A 26,137-nucleotide genomic window follows, 5' to 3' on the forward strand; every position below is an offset into this window, starting at 1 on the left:
GTGCAGGGGCCCAAACACTTAGGCCATCTTCCACTGCTTTCCCAGGAGCATTAGCAGGGAGCTGCATCAGAAGTGGAGCAGCGGGGACTTGAACCAGCGCCCATGTCGGATGTCAGCATTGCAGGTGGTGGCTTTACTCGCTGTGCCACAGTGCTGGCCCCCTGATAGATTCTTCTTGGTCAGTGCTTTCTTCCTCTTCCAGCCTCCTTGCCTGTCCTGTTGCTCTCCCGTATCGCCTTTGTGTCAGCCCTGTTAAGCTGGCTGATGGCTGCCTCTGTGCCTTTGCTCATGCTGTTCTTTCTCCCCTAGGAAGTCCTCCTGGACAGCGCACTAGAATCACTCACGTCCTGACAGACTTTGCCATCTCGATTGCTGCCCTTACCGCTTTGCCCTGAAATGATCTGTGGATTCCTTGCTTTCAGACTGGACTCTCTCAGCCTCACTTCACATGGTGCGCAGGCTGGATGCCTGGGGAAGGTCTGAGGGGTGCCTCGCCTCACATGGAGGTGCATGGGAGCAAGGCTCTGTTAAGAGGAAAGGGATGTACTTGATTCTGTTAACATCTGAGACGTCAAAAGACCAATCTGCCCTATTTTGCTCTTTTTAAAAAGATGTATTGGGGCCGGCGCCGTGGTACACTAGGTTAATCCTCTGCCTGCGGCGCCGGAATCCCATATGGGCAGCGGTTCTAGTCCTGGTCGCTCCTCTTCCAGTCCAGCTCTCTGCTGTGGCCTGGGAAAGCCGAAGAAGATGGCCCAAGTGCTTGGGCCCCTGCACCCACCTGGGAGACCAGGAAGAAGCTCCTGGCTCCTGGCTTCGGATCGGTGTAGCTCCAGCTGTTGCGGCCATTTGGGGAAGTGAACCAATGGAAGGAAGACCTATCTCTCTGTCTCTCTCTTTCACTGTCTTTAACTCTACCTGTCAAATAAATAAATAAAATCTTTTTAAAAAAAAGATGTATTAATTACTTGAAAGGCAGACTCTCTCTCTCTCTCTCTCTCTCTCACACACACACACACACACACACACACAGAGGGAGAGAGAGAATTTCCCATTTGCTGGTTCACTCCCCAAAGGGCCGCCAACAGCCAGGGCTGGGCCAGGCTGAAGCCTGGAGGCTAACTACCTGGGTGTCCCATATGGGTGACAGGGATCTGAGTACTTGAACCCTCACCTGCTGCCTCCCAGAGTGTGTATTAGCAGGAATCTGGATCAGAAGTGCAGTAGCTGGGACTTGAGCTGTGCACTTTGCTATGGGATGCAGGCTTCCCAAGCAGCAACTTAACTGCTGGGCCAATATACAGTTTATGGGGAGAACATGCCTGCCCCTGCTCCTCCTCATATAAAACCACTCCTGCATCATGGGTGCACTCACGTTATCCTGATTGTCTCGGAAGGGCCCCACCTCCAAACATCATCAACGTATGAATGGGGGGGGGTTAAGATTACAACACAGGAAATTTTGGGGAATGCATTCAAACCACAGCAAATACTCAACATGGGGACAGCTGGGTGTTAGGACACCAGCCAATCCTGAGCCCAATGGGGCTGAACACCTGTTGCTCATCTATCAGACTCCTAATTGGGGCTGTGATGCTGGCATCCCATAGCACAGTGCCCACGTGAGTCCCGGCTACTCCATTTCCAATCTAGCTCCCGGCTGACGTGCACTCTTATGTGGGCCCCTGCCACCCATGTGAAAGACCCGGATGGAGTTCCTGGATCCTGGCTTTGGCCAAGCCCAACTCTGAAGGCTGCAGCCATTTGGGATGGATGGGTGATCTCCCCAACCCGCCCGCTATTGCTCTGCCTTTCAGAGGAATTAACAAGTAAACATTAAAAAAATCCTTCTAGTCATCTTTAAGACTTGATGACGCCCCTGAAAAGCTGGTCACTCTGTCACCACTTGACTTGATATCATTTCATGAATATCATTTTTGGCCAGCTTACAATCCATGTTCTCTAAACTTGGATACATATTAATTTGGGGGATATACAGCACTGTATAAGTATTACAATAATTTAATTCTAAGTGATTTTGAATATTTTATGTTGAAGCAAATGGACATTTTATGAAATAGGACCCAAATAATATAAAAGTTTTTATAATAAAATAGGACATATGAAAATGGTGGTAGAATTTATTGTACACTTACTATAGCCTAGAGACTTTTTATTCCCAAAAATTCATTTATTTATTTAAAAGGCAGAGTTACTGAGAGGCAGGGGCAGAGAGACAGTGAGAGAGGTCTTCCATCTGCGGATTCACTCTCCAGATGGCTGAAATGGCTGGAGTTGCACCAATCTGAAGCCAGGAGCCAGGAGCTTCTTCCGGGTCTCCCAGGCAGGTGCAGGGACCCAGGGACTTGGGCCATGTTCTACTGCTTTCCTAGGCCATAGCAGAGAGCTGGATAGGAAGTAGAGCAGCCAGGACTCGAACTGCCACCCATATGGGATGCCGGCACTGCAGGCGGCGGCTTTACCCACTATGCCACGGCACTGGCCCCTATATCCTAGACACTTCACCTAATTTTATTGAACATGCTGCAAGCAGTAGGCTATCCGAGTTCTAGGAAGGTCTTGGGGGTGGGAGCTGTAGTTCTGGCGTTTGTGCTAAGGGGGTGGGGAAGTCTGTGATGGGTTGTTTTTCTAGGTCTGCATTTCCAGCATGTAGTAGTTAGCTGGCACTGAGCTGCTGAACCTCAGTAAAAACTTGAGGAAAGAACGGAGCCTGCTCTGTCTGCTGGAATACCCTCTCCATCTTTCTTCCCTGCATGGTAAACTCTTATTGGTCCCTCAATACCCTGTTACATGTCATCTCCACTGTGAAATCTGACTCTCAACTCTTTTTTAGCCATTGGAACACCTGGGCTCTCCTCAGACCCAGCACTGAGCTGGTCATACTTCTGTTCATTTACTGGACTCCCACGGAAGGAGTAGCACTCCTCCAGAGACAGATCTGGGGTTCATTCCCAGCACCGCGTGAAGGGCCTGACACACAGTGAATATTTGTTGAACAAATGAGCAATCAAGATAGCTAAAACTCAGAACGGACCCCAAAAGGAGGAGGAAGTGACTCTGCTCTGTCCCTGAGCCCTTTTTCTTAGCTTGTGTAGTGGGCTGACTGACAGTCTCTGTGCTCTAACTTCTGGATTCTGTGACCATGATCTTATTGGGGGGGAGGGGAACATATTTGCAGACGCAATCAAAGTTTTCAAGAAGAGAGCTGAATTATCTAGGTGGGCTCTAAATCCAGTTACAAGTGTCTTCTTCACAAAAGAAAGGAAACTCAGGAAGGAGAGAAGCCATATGGAGACAGGCAGGGGTTGGCGCTCTGCCACCACAAGCCAAGGAACCCTTGGAGCCCCCAGCAGCTGGGAGAAGCAAGGCGGAGGCTTCCAAGGAAACAGAGCCCCCTGTCACCTTGCCATTGGACCGCCTGCCTCCAGAACCGTGAGGAAATAAAGTTCTGCTGCTTTAAAGGACCCAGATCCTGGCCTTTTGCTATGGCAGCCCCAGGAAATAAACACAGCCTAGAAACAGAGTATGTCTTCTGTGAAATTCCACCAGATCTTGGCACCACATGAGTGGAACCAGATTTGGGATTTTCCCAAGGACTCCCTCTCAACCAACACCTGCCCACACACTGCAGGCCCCAGCCTTGTGGAACCACTCAGCATCTGGGAGGAGGAGGGGCCCACGTGACAGCCATGTGACCCAGCTCCCAATCAGCTCTGCCCTGTTTTTCAGGCTTCTGAGCAGCATAGAGATAGCGTGTTTACTTGTATTAAATGTTTTAAATGCCACTATTATATGTCAGGTCCTGCACTTTACAAACGTCGACTTCACCCCACAGCCACCCCTTTCCTATTTTACAGATGGAAAAAGTGAAGCTGAGTGGGAGCTGACTTGGCCAGGGACACACAGCCAGGAAGTGGCAAAGCCCAGATTCCAAAAGGGCCCGAGTCCTGTGCGTCTGAGTCTAAACCCGGTGTTCTCTCTGCTACGTCAGTCCCTAGGTGGTAGAGCAATGTACAGTCTATGGGGAGAACGGCAGATCAATAGCCTGCAGGATGACTCAGCGCTGTTTATTATAGAAGCGATCGCCCCAGACACACACTGTCATTATGTTCAAAGACGTCTGCATGGAAGAGGTGGCATTTGAGCTGGGGCCTTCACTTAAACAAACTTCCTGATTCTCTTCTCGGTGAAGCGCTGGGAATCTGGAGATGAATCGCACAAGGTCCTTTTGCTTGAGGAATTTACAAGTATGTGTGTGGGGGTGGGAGGGGGGATGGAGGGGGAGGGTGCGGGGAGGGGCGGGGGCCGGCGGGACGCAAGCGGGTATTGAGGAGGGAGGGTGGGCAGCCCGTCTGTGTTACACACCTGGTAAGACAATGCACTACACGGAATAATCAGCTCTGCGGCAGCGGGAAGGTTCCGAACGCAGGGTCCCAGGAGAAGTCTTCTGAAAGTGGGAAACCTGGCCCAGCTGCGCTTTGATGGGTTAGTAAGCGGCACTCAGGACAAGAAAAGCAGCAAAGGCTTTCTAGGGACGGCGTAAGTAACCCCTGCGGAGGTGACCCAGCGCCCCGGGGCGCCAGGCACACCTTGCAGCTCAGCGGACTAGGTCGCGGACTGCGAGGCGAGGCGTGGACTTGCGGGTCGGAGCGGGTCGCCGGAGAGCGCGTCTTCCGCCGGGTTTCCAGTCCACACCCGCACGTTGATGAGGACACCTCGGCGAAGGGCTGCCATAGGGGCCTTCGAGGGGCCGACCAGCAATCGCCACCCTATGGGCGCCGAGCGGGACCCGCCCTCCTCCGGAGCCGGTTACCACAGCAACTAGGTTAGGGCGGAAGTGGCTCCGAATACCGAGTTTCACTATCAGGTGACTCTAGCCTTCTGCACGTGACAGCGGAGCCCAGGCGCGCGCTCTGCCTAATCGGGACCCCGCCCCTCCATCCCTTTACTGACAATTGATGGCGGTCTAGAGCAATGGCCCTTGCGGCTCCGCCAGGAGACTCCGCCCCACAGTAGTGAAACAACCAATTAGACTGGCACATAAAGAAGCACCGCCCCAGGTTTCACTCCGATTTGACAGACGCAATTGAGGCCATCCTCAAGTTCCTCCGCCCCCAGTCCATTCCGGCAGGCGACGGACAGACCTTTCTATCCAATAGCGCGCCCCGTGGCCCTCGTTGGGTCCCGCCCCTAAGAGGAATGAACCAATGAGCGGGCCAGGACTGTGCCGGGTGGAGGGGTTGCACTGCGGTAATATGGCTCTTCCTTAGCCAGCGGCGGCGGCCAGCGGGGAGCTAGAACAGCCCTGCCTCTCGGGTGGCGGGTTTCTAGGCTGCAGGGGCGCGACAGATCGTGGCTAGGAGGTGGCGGCGGATGCCGGAGGAGCGCCTGCCTCGCCGCTTGGCGGCCCCCGAGTCGAGATGAGCGCCTCGGCGTTGGTCGGAGGCCCGGTCCCCCCGCCGCCCCCGGGCCCGGCCGCCGCGCTGCCGCCCGGTTCCGCCGCGCGGGCCCTGCATGTGGAGCTGCCGTCTCAGCAGGTATGCTCGCGGCGCCCGGAGGCACAGGAGAGGCCCGCGCGGAGACCCTGCGGGCTCCGGGAGACGCGGAGAAGTGGCGCGGAGAGCTCGCGGGACTGAGGGCGGCTGTTGGGGGGTCTTGGGAGGGGACGTCCAGTGATGGCCGAACCCCTGGGACATCCCCACGTCCTGGGAGAAGCCCGTTACCTGAGATGGGCTTGCGAGGCGTCAGGCGGAGAGCCTGGGGGACTCCCGGGGTCCCAGTGCGAGGCCGCTTGGCCCCGGGAGCGAGCCGGGAATTCCCTTGCGCAGACCCTCGGGAAGCCCGGGTGGCGCCGGGCACGGAGAGCGCTCGCCCTTTCTCCGTCGGTGCTGTGGCGCGGGGCCGGCGTTCGCTTTGAACGTCCCCTTTTGATGAAGTACTCCCCTCGGCCCCTCAGAGAAATGTGTTTGGGACCTTGGGGTTTCCTTCCCAATTAGTTAGGAGGACTTTCCCCTAGTTCTCTCCGATGAGCGGCTGTGGAAGGAGGGTTTGATGGATGTGCTCACGCCTTCCCCACTTCTTCAGCAAGGGCTTTGAGAGCTTCTTGTAGGGCGCTAAGAGGGAACTGTGGATTTGGGGACCCGACAAAGTTCTTTGTGTCACCCACGTATCTCTAGAGCCCCCTCCCCCCTTCTGTCAGTAGCTCCCCCTCTCTCTCCCAAGGAGAGACTTTGGAGGAGTCATGGCATTAGAGTTAAAATACCTTTCATCCTCTCCATTCCTCCTTCCTGGAAGACCTAAGCGAAACTGGTAGTCTTTGAGAACAGCGTGCTGGATTTGCGCAAAGCGCTCCATGGCCTCGGGTTCCGGGAGCCCTCTCTACTCCAAGGGATGGCTATTGCTGGCATCTTCATTTTACCGTGGAGGAGACTGAGGCTTGTCCAGAGCCTTGCACTTGGTGTTGTTGGGGCTGGATTGCAGAATCCAGCGTCTGACTTTGTACGGTGGTTTGCTTGGGACTTGAGCAACCTTTTCTCCACAACCTTCACACCCTGTCTCCTATTTTCTATCCCTGCCCATGGGACTTAGGAAAGATTTATAAAGAGGCAAGCAGAGGTTTGGGAAGACAGTGCATGAGAAATGGAAGGGATTTAGGAAAGGGGTGGAGGGACTGGAGGAAGAGAGGAGCTGGAGTAATATCCACAGTGGTGGCATTAGGTAGGGATGCAGAGTTGTTCACAGAAGCTAGGGCTGTTTGTGTGGTAGAAGAGGGTCTAAAAGACGGCGGTGGCAGGTGCACTGGTTTTGTGGCGCTCTTGGGCGGGGAGTTTGTGGGTAGTGAGGTCTGGGTTGTATTGTGAGGTCCCCAGAGAGGAGAGGTCTGGCTGGGGAGACTACCTAGCAATGCACATTCATGTGGATTTTCATCTGCGTGGGAGGGGAGATACTGGGGAAGGCCATGGTGGGCGCTGTTGGAAACAGCCTGGGGAAATTCTAGGGAGTTGGGGGCCAAGAAGGTTTTGGTTTGGGGGAGAACATGTGGGAGTAGGAAGGAGAAGGCATCCTTTATTTCAGAGAGCTTGTTCACAGTTTAACACTGGGGGAAATAATCCAAACAAACTGTCCGTGGAATAACTTAACTGCATTTGTTGGCGTTTGTCAAGTTTCTGGATTGGTGCCGAGGGATATATAGTGGCTTAAGTGTGTAGCGAATGCTTTGTGAGTGCTGACTATGCTATTTACAGCTTTCTGGGGGTGTCATCCTTCTTGAATTCTTGGAAGGCAGCCTGTGTAACAAAACACTTTGACTTTTGTCTTTGGCATTAATGTAGTTTTCTGGGTCAAAATGCTTAGATTTTTAGGGTTTAAGTGTATAATATTAAGAAGGTGCACACCTGTGGAAGTGTGATTTGTATGAAGCCCACAGGTTATTAGTATCCAGCTTGATGAATTTTCAGAGTGAACACAGTTATGTAACTACTACCCAGATTAAGAAATACAAAATTATTAACATCCCAGAAGGCCTCCTTATGTTCTCTCCCATGTTTGCCTTTCTATTCTCTCCGAAGGAACCACTTTTCTGATTTCTAGTGGAGATGAGTTTTTGCCTTTCTTGAACTTTATATTAATGGGATTGTGCAAAATGTTTCTTTTTTCCCTATTTTCTTTCATTCAGTATTGTTTTGGAGAGTCACAAGATATGTGTATAGAAAACCTTTTTTCTGCACTTTAATTTGTTGTCTTTTTTTGCCTAATAATTTTGGAAAATTTCAAAGGTTTAAATAAATTTGAAAGCTAGTTTTTCACTTTCTTTTTTTTTTATTTATTTATTTTTGACAGGCAGAGTGGACAGTGAGAGAAAGAGAGACAGAGAAAGATCTTCCTTTTGCTGTTGGTTCACCCTCCAATGGCCGCCGCCGCTGGCACGCTGTGGCCGGCGCACCGCACTGATCCGAAGGCAGGAGCCAGGTGCTTCTCCTGGTCTCCCATGGGGTGCAGGGCCCAAGGACTTGGCCCATCCTCCTCCACTGCACTCCCTGGCCACAGCAGAGAGCTGGCCTGGAAGAGGGGCAACTGGGACAGAATCCGGCGCTCCGACCAGGACTAGAACCCGGTGTGCTGGCGCCACAAGGTGGAGGATTAGCCTGTTGAGCCACGGCACCGGCCTTCACTTTCTCTTAAATAACACTTTGAAATTTGTACATTCTGATACATCCCATGATAATAGGCAAGTTGGCAATGTTTCTAAACAAACTCAGTTGATTGAAAATTTCTACCACGAAGCTGATTATTTCAAAGTGTGGATTCCGGAGTTCCTCAGCCTACTTCTAGGGCAGTTTCTCAGCCGTAGCACTGTTGACATTTTGGGAGTTGGGGGAGACTATATGATGTTTATCCATGTTGCTAGCCTCTGCCCACAAGATACCAGTAACTATTCCTCCCCAGTGCTGACAATCAAGAATGTATTCATTGAGTGGGCTTTTGGCTCAGTAGTTAAGTCACCGCTTGGGACATCTGCATCCCATATTGGAGTGCTTAGGTTCTACTCCTGGTTACTCTACTTCCCGGCCAGCTTCCTGCTAATATGTACCTTGGAAGGCAGCAGAAGATGGCTCAAGTACTTGAATCCCTGCCACCTATGTGGGAGACTCAGACTGGTTCTGGCTCAGATCTGGTGCAGCCCTGTTGTGGGCATTTGGGGAATGAACCATAATAGATATATATAAAGATAGGTAGAAGGAAAGAAAGATCTTTCTCTGGATATCTGTCTCTGTTGTCTCACTTCCCAGATGGCTGCAGCAGGCAGGTCTAAAGCATTCCAAAGCCAGTAGCCAAGAACTCCATCCTGGTCTCCCACATATGTGACAAGGTGCTTCCCAGGCACATTAGCAGGAGGCTGGAATGGAAGCAGAGCAGCTGAGACTTGAACTGCCACTCTGATACAGGATGCTGGCATTGCATGCACTGGCTTAACCCACTGTGCCTCTAGGTTGACCCTGAGAAGCTTTGTTCTAAGGTATATGTTTATTTTAGAATAGAGAGTATTCCTGCTATTATTTATTCACTTATTACAATCTTTGTTCAAGTCCTATTGGTTCTAAAAAAGTGGCTGTAATTCTCAAAATTTTAATTTACTATATGACATTAATTCCAAAAGTATTGGATTCCTCCTGTCCCAGTCGCCACCAGCAAAAGGCTTGTTTTTGCTTAAAGAAAGCCCACAAGCCATGTATAAGACCCAATCTGGCTGGCGCCGTGGCTCAATAGGCTAATCCTCTGCCTAGCGGTGCCGGCACACCAGGTTCTAGTCCTGGTCGGGGTGCCGGATTCTGTCCCGGTTGCCCCTCTTCCAGGCCAGCTCTCTGCTGTGGCCAGGGAGTGCAGTGGAGGATGGCCCAAGTGCTTGGGCCCTGCACCCCATGGGAGACCAGGAGAAGCACCTGGCTCCTGCCTTCGGATCAGCGCGGTGCGCCGGCCGCAGCAGCCATTGGAGGGTGAACCAACGGCAAAGGAAGACCTTTCTCTCTGTCTCTCTCTCTCACTGTCCACTCTGTCTGTTAAAAAAAAAAAAAAAAACAAAAAAAAAAACGATCCAATCTGTTGTATTTTCATTCACTTACCATAAAAAAGTTAAGCCTGCATAACTCCTGAACCTTTTACCAAATGAGTACTAACTATAGTCCAGATAAGCTCTTTGACCATGCTAAATGGAATGACTGTTTAACATTTGGCTCCTTTTGCTTCTATGTAATCTCAGTTTAAGTGTGAACTACTCATGCATCTTTTTAAAAAAAAGATTTGCTTTGGGTCCAGTGCTATGGCCTAGTAGCTTAAGCCTCCGCCTGTGGTGCCTGCATTCCATATGAGTGCCAGTTCCTATCCTGGCTTCTTGGCTTCCTATCCAGCTCTCTGCTGTGGCCTGGGAAAGCAGTAGAAGATGGCCTAAGTGCTCGGGCCCCTGCACCATATGGAAAAACTGGAAGATGCTCTTGGCCCTTGGCTTTGGATTGGCTCAGCTCTGGCTGTTGCAGCCATTTGGGGAGTGAACTAGCAGATAGAAGACCTCTCTCTTTGTAACTCTGCTTCTCAAATAAATACATTTTTTTTAAAGAGATGTGTTTATTTGAAAGAAGTAGGGGGCAGGGGGAGATGGAGAGAGAGAGAGAGATCTTCCATCTGTTGGTTCACTCCCCAAATGTCCACAACCTGCCAAGGCTGGAGCCAGGAGCTTGATCTGGGTCTCCCATGTGGGTGCAGGGATCCAAGAACTTGGGCCATCTTCTGCTACTTTCCCAGGCGCATTAGCTGGGAACTGTATTAGAAGTGGAGCAGCTGGGATTAGAACCAGTGCCCATATGAGATGCAGGCATTGCAGTCAGCGGCTTTACCTGCTGTGCCACAATGCTGGCCCCCACTTATACATTCTGAAGACTGATGTTGTTCTTTAAGTTTTGTTGAAGTTTGTAATTAGCTAATGAATGCATGTAGACTTATCTGAAGCATCGTTTTCTTCACACCCTAAGATGGAGGAGTCTGCACATAAAAATGTGTGTTTTGTGGTAGATGCATTTAATATGTACTTAAAAGCTTAACTGAGAGATTTCTTTTCTCCCCAAAGACTTCCTCACTGGAGTAAAACCTAGCTACATTTCTCAGATAGGGCTCTGGAGGCTTTTTAATGATTATTTAGTGACTTTTTTTTTTTTTTTTTAAAGATTTATTTATTTATTTGAAAGGCAGAGTTACAGAGAGACAGAGAGAGGTCTTCCATCTGCTGGTTCACTCCCCAGATGACAGCAACAGCTGGAGCTGTGCCGATCTGAAGCCAGGAGCTTCTTCCAGGTCTCCCACATGGGTGCAGGGGTCCAAGGACTTGGGCCATCTTCTACTGCTTTTTCAAGCCATAGCAGAGAGCTGGATGGGAAGTGGAGCAGCCAGGACTCGAACCGTTGCCCATATAGGATGCCGGCACTGCAGGTGGCGGCTTTACCCGCTACGCCACAGTGCTGGTGCCCCCTTCTCCCCCTTTTTAAATCTTGTTTATTTTAATTTTATTTCAAAGAAAGAGAGAGAGAGACAGAGAGATAAATAGAAAGAGATTTTCAATTTGCTGGTTCATTCCTCAAATGCCTACAACAGCCAGGGCTGAGCCAGGCCCAAACCAGGGGTCCGGAACTCAATTTGAATCTTCCATGGATGGCAGGGACTTAAGTGTTGAAACTATCATCTGCTGCCTTCCGGGGTACACCTTAACAGGAAGCTGGGTTGGAAGCAGAGTGGCTGGGACTTGAACCCGGCACTTTGATATGGGATGTTGCCATCCCTGGCAGCCAGCCAGATGCCTGCTCCTAATGACGTTTTTTGGAAGTTACATGTTCCTTTAAGACTTCAGTAAAAACTATGGACTCTTTCCTTATATAAAGAACACACAATTTTGCGTGCAGATTTGGTTCTCTTGAAGCATCCACAAAAGACCTCAGATAAAGTGTCTACCTGGTTTAATTCCTTTAAAAATTTCAGAAATTTTGTGATGTATTATTTTTTTCCTGAATTGGGTTTCCCATGTCAGTACATATATACCTATCATTGCATAATAATCCTCAATGATGTTTATTTAACACTGTGTAAATGAACTTTTGGACTGTTTCCAGTTTTTCTCTGTTACATATTTACAATGAATATCAATATACAGGTTTTTTTTTTTAAAAGATTTATTTACTTATTTGAAAGGGAGCATTAGAGACAGGCAGAGGCAGAGAGAGAGCTCTTCCATCCGCTGATTCACTTCCTATTGGCCACAAATGCTGAAGCTGGGTTGATCTGAAGCCAGGAGCCAGGAGCTTCTTCCGGGTCTCCCACGCAGGTGCAGGGGCCCAAGGATTTGGACCATCTTCTACTGCTTTCCTAGGCCATAGCAGAGAGCTGGATTGGAAGTGGAGCAGCTGGGACACAAACTGGTGCCCATATGGGATGCTGGCACTGCAAGTGGTAGCTTTATCCGCTGTGCCACAGCACTGGCCCCAGGTATTTTCTTTATGTATACATTTACTAATATTTTTTGTTGCATAAATTTTGAGCAGTGAAATCACTCAAATGATATATAACTTTAGAAGATATTGGAGGAGCCAGCGTTGTGGCACAATAGGTTAATCCTCTGCCTCTAGCACTGGCATCTCATATGGGTGCTGGTTCTAGTCCCGACTGCTCATCTTCAGATCCAGCACTCTGCTATGGCCTGGAAGAACATTAGAAGATGGCCCAAGCACCTGGGCCCCTACATCCACGTGGGAGACCTGGAGGGAGATCCTGCCTCCTGGCTCCTGGCTTCTAGCTGCAGATTAGCTCAGCTCTGGCCGTTGTGGCTATTTGGGGGAGTGAACAGGCGGGTGGAAGACCTTTCTCTTTATCTCTCTGTCTTTATCTGTAACTCTGCCTCTCAAATAAATAAATAAAAATATTTTTTAAAAGATGTTGGCAAATTGTTTTTCAAAAATGATATTCCTATTTATACTACTGCCATCAAATAATGACAGGACCTGTTTCTCTATTCTTTTGCCAACTTTATGATTGTGTTTTCTTAATGTTTTCAAATTAAGTGTATGTATATAGATTACACATACATGCACACATACACACACTAGGTAATACATTAATATGTATATATGTTTTTGTTGTTTAAATGTATATATTTTAAATTTTTAGCTATATTTTAACAGCTTTTTTTATACCAGACACTATTGTAAGAATTTGATCTCATTTATCTTTATACAAACCTATGAGTTTGAATATCTTTGTATAGGTTTATTTAGCATTTTAATTTCTTTTTTGTGAATTGCTTATGTCCTTGACATTAATTTCTCTGCTTGTTTGCTCATATCTTTCATTGATTCAAAGAACATTTTTTCTTTTGCTTTGGGGAGAGGTAGGGTATATTTGGGCTATTAGTCTTTGAAATTCTTTCTCTCTCTTTAATTTAAAAGTCAGAGTTACAGAGAGAGGAAGGAAGAGACAGAGAGCGCTATCTTCCATCTGCCCGTTCACTTCCCAGATGGCCACAACAGCTGGGGCTGGGGCTGGGCCAGGCCAAAGCCAGGAGTCAGAAGCCTCTTCCGAGTCTCCTACATGAATAACAGGGGCCCAAGTACGTGGGCCATCTTCCTCTGTTTTCATAGGCACATTAGATGCTGGTGTCACAAGTGTCAGCTTTACTCTGCTTTGCCACAACATCAGCCTCTTAATAATTTTTAAGTTGCAATTCAGTGGCATTAAGAACACTCTCAGGGGTGGGTGTTTGGCAGAGCTGTTAAGATGCTGCTTGGCATGCCTGCAAATCCCTATCAGACTGCCTAGCTTTGCTCTGAATTCCGGCTTCCTGCTAATGTGCACAGGTGATGCAGCAGGTGATGGCTCAAGTACTTGGGTCCCTGCCACATACACGGGAGATCCAGAGTGAGGTCCCAGCTCCTGGCTTCAGCCTGGCCCAGCCCTGGCTGTTGTGGGCATTTCGGGGAGTGGACCATCATATGGAAGATCTTGCTTTCTCTCTGTTTCTATCTCTCTGCCTTTCAAATAATTAAGAAGAAGAAAAAAACATGCCCAATATTGTACAACCATCAGTGGTGTTCATTTCTGGGGCTTTTTCAACATTCCAGATGGAAACTGTACCCAATAAACAGTTGCCCATCCCACTCCCTGTCAATGAATCCCTGGTAAACTCTTCTACTTTCTGTTTCTATGAGTTGACTATTTCAGTATTTTAGTACCTCTAAAAAGTAGAATTTTATGCAATGTTTGTCCTTTTGCGTCTTGGTTATTTCACTTAGCATAGTGTTTTCAAGGTTCATCCATGTTCTAGCATATGTTAGAATTTCATTTTTTTTTTTTAAGAATGAATAATTCCATTGTATGTGTATACCACATTTTGTTTCTTCATTCATCTATTGATGGAGCCTTAGGTTTTACCTGATAGCCATTTTCTGTGCCAGGATCCTATTCTGACTACCACATTATATTGAGTTGTCCTATCTCCCTAGCCTCCTCTAAGCTGTGACGATTCCTTGGACTTTCTAAGATGATCTTGACAGTTTGAGTACTAAACTGGTATTTTGTAGGATGCCCTCCCCCAACTGGGATTAGGTTTTGTTTTTTTTCCTCATGATTATACTGGGTTGTGGGTTTTTGAGAGCAAGGCCTCAGAGGTAGTGCCATTTTCATCTTAAATCAAGTGTGTATACTATTAGCATGATGTATCACTATTGATGTTAAACTTTTATCTTCACCAGCTGAAGTAGTACATGATAGTAAAAACATTTCTCCTGTTGTACTCTCAACAGATGTGAGGGTTTATCCCCACACACCAGGCAGTTCTTCAGTGGGACTTGATAGGGTACCCTATAATTCATTTCAGTTGAGATTGTCTACCTGGAGTTAGCATCAGATTCCACCAGCTAAAGGTTCATTCCCACAAGTCTACAAACCTCCCCCCGCCCCCTCCAACTGCCCCTTTGGCTGCCAGTCTCAAGTCTGGGTTTTGGAACAAATTGGAGGTTCCCACATTCCTTCTTCCATTCTGACCGTTTGCTAGAGTGGCTCAGAGGACTCAGGCAAGTTACTTTCTAGTACTTGAACATTTGCTGGCTCTTATGGTGAAGGATATGACAAAGGATGCAGGTGAACCGCTGCGTGGAACACATGCACAGGGCTGAGTTTGGAGCAGGTGGCTGGAGCTTCTGTGCCTCTGGGGCGCCCCACCTCTCCATGCTCAGTAACTCAGAGGGTTTCCAAACCCTGTAGTTCTGGGATTTTTGTGGATGCTTCATCAGTAGGCACAATGATTGTTAGCTCAAGCTCTCGCCCCTTTTCCCTTCATGGAAGATGCGGAGTGGGCAAGTGGCTGTGAGCCAACCGAGAGTTGTTTCATTAGAACTGAATGTGCGCAGAACACCCAGGAACTTCCCAAGGCTTAGGCATTCTGTGTCAGGAACCAGGCCTGCAGACCAAATATTAGAAAAAAGATTCTTCTAGCACCCCTGTGCTCCAGAAATTACAAAGGTTGTAGGAACTGTGCTTCAGGAACTATGATGGAAGACCAGATATTTCTTCTTAATTTCACAGGTTGCATTTGCTGGGTCCATCTGCTGAATGATTCCTCTTTCTGCCTCACCCTTCTGCACTGTGCTCTCTGGAAAGAGATGACTATGCATAGCCCACACTGGAGGTCTTTGATTCCTGTTTGCTGTAGGTGCCCACTCTTTGCAGGTTTCTGGTGAAAAGTTTTACGTAACCTCAAAGTTTGGGACCATCATGCTTTGTTTTATTTACCATAGCACCTGCATTAGCACTGTGCAACATTGTAGGGACTCAGTATATTTTTATTTTTCAGTTTTTTTTTTGTATATGATTTTTTCCTTTGAAGAACTTTACAGCCTAAAGAATGAAAGGAAAGGTTAGATTCAGTGAGATTGAAACACAGTCAAGAAAAATGATAGAGGCACAAAAGCAGATATAAAGCTTAATTTAGTTGTACATGATGCGTATGTCCCCTTTATGTGTCTGTGTTTATTCAGTGTCCTAACTTTTGTTAATGTAATCATCTTTCTGCTATTTAAAAACAAAAAGCCTGTTTTGTTGTTAAGGCCACACAGAAAAAGCAGTGTCTAGGGAACATACGCTCCGTACAGGTACATACCATGTATAGTTCATTCCTTCCACAAAAATTATTAAAAAGAGAAGAAAGTAAATATAGTTGTATACCTGTAAAATAAGATGATGGCAATTCTTTTTTTTTTTATCTTTTTTTTAATTTTTTTTAAATTTTTTTACAGGCAGAGTGGACAGTGAGAGAGAGAGACAGAGAGAAAGGTCTTCCTTTGCCATTGGTTCACCCTCCAATGGCTGCCGCGGCCAGCGCGCTGCGACCGGCGCACCGCGCTGATCCGATGGCAGGAGCCAGGAGCCAGGTGCTTTTCCTGGTCTCCCATGGGGTGCAGGGCCCAAGTTTTTTTTTTTTTTGTTTTTTTTTTTTGTTTTTTTTTTGTATTCAGGAGGCAGAGAGTGAGAAGGAGAGAGACAGATAGACATAGACAGACAGATCTTTCTCATCAACTGGACTGAAGCTGAGAGTCGGGAACTAAATCCAGGTGTCCCATGTGGGAAGCAAAAACCCAGTTAGTTCAGCCATCATTGTTGACTCTTTTTTTTTTTTTTTTTGACAGGCAGAGTTAGAGAGAGAGAGACACAGAGAGAAAGGTCTTCCTTTTTCCGTTGGTTCACCCCCCAAATGGCTGCTACAGCCGGCGTGCTGCGCCGATCTGAAGCCAAGAGGCAGGTGCTTCCTCCTGGTCTCCCATGCAGGTGCAGGGCCCAAGCACTTGGGCCATCCTCCACTGCCTTCCCAGGCCACAGCAGAGAGCTGGCCTGGAAGAGGAGCAACCAGGACAGAATCCGGTGCCCTAGCCGGGACTAGAACCCGGAATGCCAGTGCCGCAGGCGGAGGATTAGCCAAGTGAGCCGCGGCGCCGGCCACTTTGCTGACTCTTGGGGTCTGTATATCTGGAAGATGGACAGGAAGGGCCGGGCCAGGACTGAACCCAGGCCCTGCGATACGGGATGTGGGCATCCAAACTGCTGGGCCAAATGCCCAGTCCTGGTGGCAGCTTTTGAGTTGCTTTGGCTCTTGTGAATAACACCAGATGTGGAAGCTTTGGAAATTTAAGGAAGATATTAGCATCCTAAAATTATTATTTTATGTAACAATGCCATTGAGAATTTGTTTTTTTGTTGTTTGTTTCTTTGTTTTCCTATGAAAATACCTAGTTTTCATTTGAAAGGAAAAGCTATATTCTTATTTAGTCTTTAAGATTTCTCCTCAGGATCACAATTCTTAGCTTTGTGGCAGAAAATTCAGAAGTGAAACTGACTGGAAATAGAGCAAGAGCAGAATTGAAACTAATAAGTTGGTTCTAAAGTGTGTAGTAAAATGAAAAAATACGAGATTTTCATAGTCTCCCAGTATGTATTTTTGAGAGCTGTATATTTTTACCTGTCACACCTATTATTGCTGGGGAGAAAAAGGTGTCATTTTTAGTGTCTGAAAGTGTGTACCTATAAACCAGAGATATTTTTAGAAAAATTAAAGTTATCTAGTTAAGATTTTATATTATACTTTAGGTTTAATGCTATCAGTTATGCCTCCTGCTGATAGAGTTAGCTTTTTCGATTCTTTATAGTTGATCAGTTTGTTTATTTGTTTTCCTTAGCAGATACAGGTAAGGTAAGCACACGGAAAACAGGAAGCTCGATATTGCAATTGTTTTTATTCATGTTATACCTTGTTAGTTTGACACCACATAACCTTGTTTTCCATCTTATTATAAAATGGAAGCAGGAATTTTGAATCGTGGAATTTTACAGCTGCAAAACCTGAGGCCCTCAGAGGTCAGACTGTTTGTCCGGCCACAGACGTGGTGCGTCTGTTTGTTCCTGCCCTCCAGGGTTTGGTGAGGAACACAGATTAGTTTAGCAGATCTGTGTTGAACGTCTTGCTGTTGCCGCTTGGGGCAGGGGGATGGCCAGAACTTGGTGAGCACTTGTGCTGTGCTTGGCTGGGTGTGTGCAGAACTTGTTTCTTTTTGCTGGCTTTGGCACATTCGCCCCACAGCTTTGGGGATTTCAGGCCAGAATGGAAATAGAGGAGCGGCTGTGTTTTGAACTTCTCTGTTAAGGGCAGACACTCAGATTCCACCCTCCCTCCCCGTGTGTGGTGTGCGTTAGAGCAAGACCTTGGAATGCCCCTCTAAGAGTTTGAGTGATCGTCTTCCGGCTTTGTCTCTGGTATTTACCAGGCCTATCTTTTTAAAACTGTTCTACTTAACAACTCCTGATTCTCTGCCCCTTTGTTTCTGAAACAGTAACTGTCTGGGTTTTTTGATGGCAGGAATTTTGTTCTGTGTTAATATTTGATGCTAATTGCTGTAGACTCTCTGGTTAGTAGTGTTGCTGGGCATTGTACTCACTCGTTCTTTGTTGAAACTCTAGTAAATTGTGCTTATTGATTAAGAGGCTGAGGTGGTGGCAGGTCTGTTGGTACCACAGGTTAAGCCACAGCTTGAGATGCCCACATCCCATATCCGAGGCCCTAATTTGAGTCCCAGCTCTTCTGCTTCCCATCTTGAAATAGCACATGATGGCCCAGGTGCTTGGATCCAAGCTATCCATGTGCAAGGCCCTGAAGGGGTTCTTGGCGCCTGGCTTTAGCCTGGCCTAACCCTGGCTGTATTGTGGGCATTTGGGGAGTGGAACAGTGGATGGAAGAGCTCTCTCTTTTCTGTGTGTCTTTGCCTTTCAAATAACCAAATAAATCTTAAAAAAAGGGAGGAGGGCATGATATTGTTGGGTAGCAGGTAAAGTGGATGCTGCAACACCTGCATCCCTTTTGGGTGTGGTTCAAGATTCAGCTGCTCCACTTCTGATCCAGCTCCCTGCCAGTGCACCTGGGAAAGAAGCAGAAGATGGCCCAAGTGCTTGGATCCCTGCACCCATCTGGGAGACGTGGAAAAAGCTCCTGGTTCCTGGCTTTGGCCTGGTGCAGCCCTGGCCATTCGGTCCATTTTGGGAGTGAACCAGTGGATGGAAGATCTCTCTCTCTCTCTCTTTCTCTCCCTCTCTCTCTCTGTAACTCTGACTTTCAAATAAAAAAAAATCTTAAAAAATCTTAAAAATTGTGTGCCATCACAGATAGCAGAGGAAATGCCACGCTGTCCTCCCCAGGAGGTGACTCATCTCCCTGTCCAGTGTACCTGCTACTGTCCATTAGTCACTTAGTAGCTGTTTAGGTTATAGGGTGATTGTTGTGGTGTTGGTACGTTGTTATATTAAAAAAAAAAGAGTCTAAGGCAGTTTTAAAATTGAGCATTAAAACCCAGTACTTAGGAGTCTCACTTGTTGATTGATTTATTGAAATATCTGGCAGTTTTTCTTACCATGGTGTTCAGAATGTCCCAAGAGATGCAGTCAGATATTTTTTAGAAAATAAGGAGAAACATCAGGAAGTTGTTCATGAAACTTGCAGTCACTTTTGGCTTTCTTTAGTAGACTCCTGGGTAAGAAGAAAAGGAAGATATAAAAGTGAAAATGGGAATGAGAATTATAGCTGTTTTTCCCCAGAAAGACTTCGTGATCTTTAGCAAGGCTATGCTTTTTGTGGCTAAGGGTTTAAATCTGAACTCTTAAGTAATTCATATGTTCCTGTCAGGCTGTGTTAAAACTTTATCTGAGTATGTAGTAGAAAAAACTGAGTCAGCCACTAATTTTGTAGATGCATATAGAGGACCTTTTTTGAACTGTTAGGCACAGGATTTGAAATTTCAAAACCGTGTGCTTTGTTTCCGCCGATCTACTTATGTCTTTCAGAGGATATGAATGATTTCCTTCCTTAATTCCAGCCATTCTTTGTATGAGCACTAATTCATAAAACTCAACTTTTTTTAAAAAAGGAAAATGAAAACAGCTTTATTTAGCATTATGAAAAAACGTTTTAAACTTTGTCTTCTCTGATGAACAGAGGGATGTCCTGGAGAAAATGGGTACTGCCTTCATCCACTGATATGTTACTATCTAGAAAATTGTTGAAATTGTTAATATCCAGAGGAAACTTTTTTAGTTTTTCCTTCAGCAAGTAGCTCATAAAGCAAAATGGGCAGGTGGACTGTGGGGTGATTGAGGTCTAGAATACTTTATAGGGCCACACCCACGATAGGCTGGAGATAAAGTGGCAATGGACAAGGTCCCTCACTTTCTAGCAGGTGAGAGACATGGCTGGATAGGCCATGTTTCAGTTCCTGCAGGTCCTGTGGTCTTTGTAGCAGCTCTTGAGTTCTGCTGTTGTAGTGTGGCACCATCTGTATACAGATGAGTGTGGCTGTATTCCAGTAAAACTTTATTGATGTCAATTTGTCAATCACCAAAAATTTAAATGTATTAGTTGGCTTTATTTGCGATTCTAGAAATGGGCAACTGTCCAGTCCATAAAAGTGAGTTAAATGTTCCAGTTGGCTGAGCAGAGGAGAGTAGGCTTGCAGACAGAAAAGGGCTGAAGAAAGCACAAACAAAGAACAAATGGAGATTGGTTGCTTCAAAGGGGTTTTGGTCCTTTCAAAGGGAGATGGGTTATTTCACAGTTAATTTCCTTGTAATGTGAGGACAGTGAGACAGTAGTAGAAGAACAACTGATTGGTTACTTTAGATTGTTTTTTTTTGTTAGGATTAAAGCAGAGGCCAGTTTCATTTTCATGCCAGTTGAAACTGGCCCTTTTGGGAAATTTGGTATGTCTTTCCTGATTTCTCAGATGGGATAACAACTTGGTTTTGGTACTGTACAGCTAACATGAGTGACTCCATTTTGATTTTTTTTTTTTAATAGTACAGTAGTCAAGAAATGTTTAGAACCTGACATCTTGTGTTCAGTTTCTGGTCCCACCATTTCTTAGGTAGGCGGTCTGGAACTTACTTAAATTCCCTATGCTTCAGGGAGGCCCAGGAAAAACGGGCCCCATAACAGCCTATCCTGTAGCGTTGTTAAGAGGATTGGATGAGTAATGGATTTGCTTAATACTTGGTACTCAAGTAATGTTGTCCTATCATCACTACTACTACCTCATTAGTAGTCTTGGCACAGAAGAGTAAATGATCATCTTGATTTGGGTAGTGGGTAGGGCAAGAGGTCAAGAAGGACCCTCCAAAGTAGAAATTGTAGAGCTTGGTCATGAAGAATGACTTGGTGTGTGTATTTAATTGTAAGGGTTCATTTTAGTACGATTTTGTGATTCCCTGCCATATTTTCCTGCATTCGAGATTCATTGTTTATGGGACTGCTTGGTGGCACAGTAGCTTAAGCAGCTTGCAACACTGGCATCCCATATTGCAATGTTGGTTCAGTTCCTTGTTGTTATGCTTCTGATCTGGCTTCCTACTAATACATCTGAGAAGGCAGTGGAAGATTGCCCAAGTACTCAGGCACTTTCCACCCATTTGGGAGACCAGGATGGAATTCCTGACTTCTGGCTATGACCTGGCCCAATCCCGGCTATTGTGGCCAACTGGGGAGTGAACCAATGAATGGACAATTGATTGATAGGTCTCTTTCTTTCCGTCTCCCTCTCCCTCTCTGCGTCACTCTGCTTTTCAAATAAATAAATTTTTTTTAAAGGTTCAGGTTTGTTGTCACACATTATTCCAGAAATATCCTTTACTATTATCCTTGAGCAAGTTTTCCATCCTTTACTTTTTATCTGTTGCTACCCTGTCTTGTGCTTTTAGTAGCTAACCTATTTAAGCTCATTCTCGTAGTATTTTTAGCTACAGTAGTTTGAATGCTCCTCTGCCCCCATCTCCTAGAATAAGTGAGAAAACCAAGACCCAGAAAAGAATAGGGCAGAGGCCTAGAGTTTAAACTCAGTTCTTCTGGCTTTAAAATTCAAAGCTCTTTTCCACTGCCTTACTCTGTTTGCCCATTGGATTTGAAATACAATCTCCAATTTAATTTTTGCCTCTACCTTCACAACCCTTTGTAGCTCCAGGTAATGGATAGATTGTGGAAGTACATGAAAATCAACCAACAAAGGCTAAGGAAGCTTTTGGATGATTGATAGTAGTATCATTATTGAACTGTTAATGTTCTAGCTTTGTGTTTGGTGTACTTTCCAGTTCCCCATTTACTACTCATTACAACTGTATGAGGTTGAAACTATTAGTTCCATTTCACAGATAAGTGTAGAAGCTTAGAGAGGTTAAACACATTCTCAAGAGAAATAGCAAAGCTGGAATTCAGACTCTATCTTGCTAAGTGTGTGCCACATCACAAAAAGTCTTTGGGATCACTGAAATAAATAGCTCACAATTAGATTTTCTTTTCTTCTCTTTTTTTAAAAAAGATTTATTTATTTACTTTAAAGTCCGAGTTACACACAGAGAGAAGGAGAGGCAGAAGGAGATCTTCCATCCGCTGGTTCACACCCAAATTGGCTGCAATGGCCGGAGCTGAGCTGAGAGCCTCTTCTGGGTCTCCCACATGGGTGCAGGGGTCCAAGGACTTGGGCCATCTTGTACTGCTTTCCCAGGCCACAGCAGAGAGCTGGATTGGAAGTGGAGCAGCTGGGACTTGAACTGGCGCCTATGTGGGATGCCAGCACTGCTGGTGGTGGCTTTACCCACTGTGCCCCAGTACCAGCCCTACAATTGGATTTTCAACTGAAGTTCTCTCCTTTTGTATTTTCAGGTAGATTTAGTCCAACTTAGTTTGTATAGGAGAATCTTTAGAAGGGTTTGCCTTCATGCTATAGCATGCAGGCTGTTGTACAGGAGTTAGGCTTCATGCTGTGAGTGCTATATTCTGTCTGTTCAATTATCCCTGTTGGAGCTAAGCATGTGTAACAGTCTTCCCATATTATTTGCTCTTCAAAAAGTCAATACTTGGGGCCAGTGCTGTGGCATATTTGGTTAAGCCTCCTCCTGCAGTGCTGGCATCCTATATGGGTTCTGGTTCATTCTAGGCTGCCCCCCTTCTGATCCAGCTCCCTGCTGGTGGCCTGGGAAAGCAGTAGAAGATGGCCCAAGTGCTTGGGCCTCTGTGCCCATGTGGGAGATGCAGAAAAAGTTCTTGGCTCCTGACTTGGGATTGGCCCAGCTCCGACCGTTGCAGCCATTCGGAGAGTGAACCAGCGGGTGGAAGTCTGTAACTCTGCCTCTCAAATAAATAATAAAATATTACTTAGTAATAGCTTTCTAGTCTTGTGGGTTTCAACTACAGCTTTTACCTGAAATCAACACATTAAACTTTAATGCTTTTTAATGATTTGCCCCTTCTTAAGGAATTTCATAGAGCTTGCTATTTGAAAATGAGCTCTTGTTTGCAAGAGGAAGTTGAAGGGCAGACATTTGGCCTGGTAGTTTTGCTGCCAGTTAAGATGCCCATATGCAGTATTGGAGTGCTTGGGGTTGAGTCCCGGCTCCATCTCCTGATTCCAGCTTCCTGCTGATGTGCACCCTGAGTGATGGTGGATCATGACTCAAGCGATTGGGTTCCTGTCACCCAAGTGGGAGACCAAGGATGAATTTCTGGCTTCTGGCTTTAGATTGCCCCTGCCCAACCCTGGCTATTGCAGGCCTTTGAACCTGCAGATGGAAGTTCTATCTTTGTTTCTGTCCCTCAAGCAAAATAAAATAAATAAATAAAAATGAAAAAAATAAGAGAAAGTTGATAGATGCATAAGAAGGAAGCTGGTTTTTAATAGTATAAACCATGATAGTTTTAGGGCAGTGATTGAAGGGTGTGGGAAAGAAGCAGATGCCAGGAGATACTGTGAAGGAAGAATGGATGGGTCTGGATGGATGATTTGAAATGGAATTGGGAACATGGGAGACCAGAAGAGCCAAGAAGTCTCAAAGATTGTGAAACAGGATGTCTTGGGAGCAAATACTTGGTGTACTTGGCCCAGGAGATAGGGCGTGGGTCCAATTCTTGATTTTGCTTCGTATTAACAGGGTGAACACGGGTAAGTCATTTTTACTTAGGCCTTCAGTTTTACTGTCTGAAAAATATGTGAGATGGCTGGGCTCATTAACATGTGCATGTGAACTACCTGGGGATCTTGTTAAAGCACAGATTCTGACTGGGTAGGTCAGAGGTGGCACTTGCCAGTGAATTCCCTGGCGATGCAGGGTAGCAAAGGGTCCTTTCCAGTCCTGCAGGCCTGGAATTCTAGTTATTGAGTGTCTCTGCTTCGGGTCTGTTATACTCTTTTGACTTTGTCACCTCTGCTTACATAGATCAATTCTTCTCCCTTTTTTTTTTTTTTTTTGTAAGGGAAAGATTTTATTGGGGGAAACCTGACAGACTGGAGGGAAGGGGCGAAGAAGGAAAAGAGGGAGGAGAGTGAGAGTGGGAGTGAGAGAGTGAGAGAGTGAGAGAGAGAGGTCAGGAGATGGAGAGAGAGAGAGAGAGAGAGTAATAGATCAATTCTAAATCTGCCTCTTCAAGTTTAGAAATGCCTAAATCAATTCATCATTTCCACTGATAACCACATCCTGCTCTCAGTATCCCCATTTTTGTATGACTTTATGTTTATAAAGTACTTTACAGTTTTCCAGAGAGCTTTTATATCCATTATTTCATCTGGTTCTTAGAGTAACTCTGTCACACTGCTTCTGGTAATGGGTACCACATACACCTGTGTTTAAAGGTTGGTTGCCATATCTCTGTTCTTTTAAAATGTAAATTTAATTCTGTTTTTAAAAATAGTTCATATATTCATAGGACTCACAATCCAAAAGGCAGATAAGGGAGTACAGTGAACAGTCACTATACTGCTCTGTGGCCTGTGTACCCACTCTGTCTCCCTGGGGCAGCCAGTGTTAACCTGGTAGTATAGTAGTGCCTTTCCAATAGCTACATGATTGTATTCTTTTTCCTTTGCGAAACACAACGATACCATTCTAAACACTCTGACTATATCAACTGTATTTTTTTTTAAACTAATAGCATATCTTGGAGATTGTGCCATGTCAGTATATAGCCATGTACTATTTCCTACAAGATATACTGTAATTTAGCCAGCCCTCTATTGATGAACATTTACATTATTTCCAGTTTTTTCACTAATATAAGCAATATTGTCTTACATATATTGCATATCTTCGAGTATATTTTTAGCACATATGCAGAAATGGAATTGCTGCATCAAAGAATATGTCCATTTGTAATTTTGGTAAATATTACCAGCTTGCTGTCCACACAGGTTGTGCCATTTACACTCCTTTCAGCCCCATTTTTTGCTACTGCCTCATCTTGGAATATGTTATCAGATTTTGTGGTCTATGCCAACTTTACTGTAATTTTAGCTTGCATGTCTGAGTAAAGTTGAGGGTCTTTTTATGTTTAAGAACTCTTTGTATTTCCTTTTGTATGCATTATCTGTCAATATTCTTTGCCTTTTTTTCTCCTGTTGGGTCATTAGAGTTTTTCTTATTGATTTCTACAAATTCTTTATGTTTTAGTGAAAATTGCTTTTATTATTTGAATTAAAATTGTTTCCTTAGATTATTTTTTCCTTTGAATTTGCATGTGGAAGTTTGACATGCATGATTTTATTTTTTTTATGTTTTAAAGGATTTATTTATTTATTTGAAAAGCAGTTACAGAGAGAGAGAGAGAGAGAGAGACAGAGACAGAGACAGAGATCTTCCATCTGCTATTTTACTCATCAAATGGCCGCGGTGCCTGGGACTGGGCCATTCTGAAGCTAGGAATCTGGAACTCCATTTAGGTCTCCCATGTGGGTAGCAGGGGTCCATCTTCTGCTGCTTTCCAGGGATATTAGCAGGGAGCTGGATCGGAAGTGGAACAGCCAGGACTTGAACTGGCACTCTGATATGGGATGCCAGCATCACACACAGTGGCCCAACTCACTATGCCACACCACCAGCCCCTTATTATCTTTTTTTTTTTTTACCATACATGATTTGAAAACATTTTGTATAGTATTTTGTTTTGATAGTTTCTGAGTTTTGTAGTGTTCTTAGACTTTATAAACCATTTCATCATGATTTCTTTATGTTTAAATATTTTTAAACCATCTGGAATTTGACATAAGTAAACTATAGGGTGTGTATACATATGTGTGTCCTGATGAACACTCTTGCTGGCTTATTGGTCTTCTCTTCCTCTTTTCAGCCACATCCAGTATCTAATCAGTCACCTACCAACTCAGTTTTTGTTTAGGCTCTTATATGATCTTATACTTTCTTTCTGACTCATTGCTATTACTCTAAAACTTTTGTATTGTGGAAATTTCATGTACACTGAAATATATATCAGTGTATATTGGTCAGAATAGTAATGCATATTGAAATGTATATATATTACATGTACATATGGGGAGAGAGAGTAAAAGAGGGATGTAACGGACCCCAGATACCTATTACCAGCTTTAATAACTGTTACCTCGAGGTGGATCTTGTTTGATCTACGTGCCTGCTACTTGTTTTCTCTCCCTCTACCAAGTTATTTTGAAGCAAATACAGGCATGATATTATTCTTGATGCTTGGACAACTGACAACTGC

General features: G+C 45.5%; 1 protein-coding gene and 1 long non-coding RNA gene across 9 annotated transcripts in view; one reads left to right on the forward strand and one right to left on the reverse strand.

Moving 5' to 3' along the window:
* Positions 1-4,072: 4,072 nt before the first annotated feature.
* On the reverse strand, positions 4,073-4,971 carry LOC127483754 (uncharacterized). Its single transcript, XR_007910371.3, has 2 exons — positions 4,387-4,971; positions 4,073-4,223 (listed from the first exon to the last, which is right to left on the reverse strand). It is a non-coding gene; the product is annotated as an uncharacterized LOC127483754 (long non-coding RNA).
* UVRAG (UV radiation resistance associated) overlaps positions 4,139-26,137 on the forward strand; it is a 327,227-nt gene continuing 305,228 nt past the window's right edge. For 7 of the 8 annotated variants that reach the window (XR_016232752.1, XR_016232751.1, XM_002708684.6 and 4 more), the window contains exon 1: positions 5,266-5,558. Coding sequence is in view for 6 of the 8 variants with exons in the window: in XM_002708684.6 (XP_002708730.3) it covers positions 5,442-5,558 (117 nt within the window). In the remaining 2 variants the exon portion in view is untranslated. Of the gene's footprint in view, positions 4,269-5,265; positions 5,559-26,137 lie in introns of those variants that run through there. The other variant, XM_017344617.4, reaches the window with a different exon arrangement.

The sequence above is a fragment of the Oryctolagus cuniculus genome, chromosome 1, assembly GCF_051225735.1.
Source record: "Oryctolagus cuniculus isolate XC-2025 breed Fujian yellow rabbit chromosome 1, ASM5122573v1, whole genome shotgun sequence".
In the NCBI taxonomy this organism is placed as follows: domain Eukaryota; kingdom Metazoa; phylum Chordata; class Mammalia; order Lagomorpha; family Leporidae; genus Oryctolagus; species Oryctolagus cuniculus.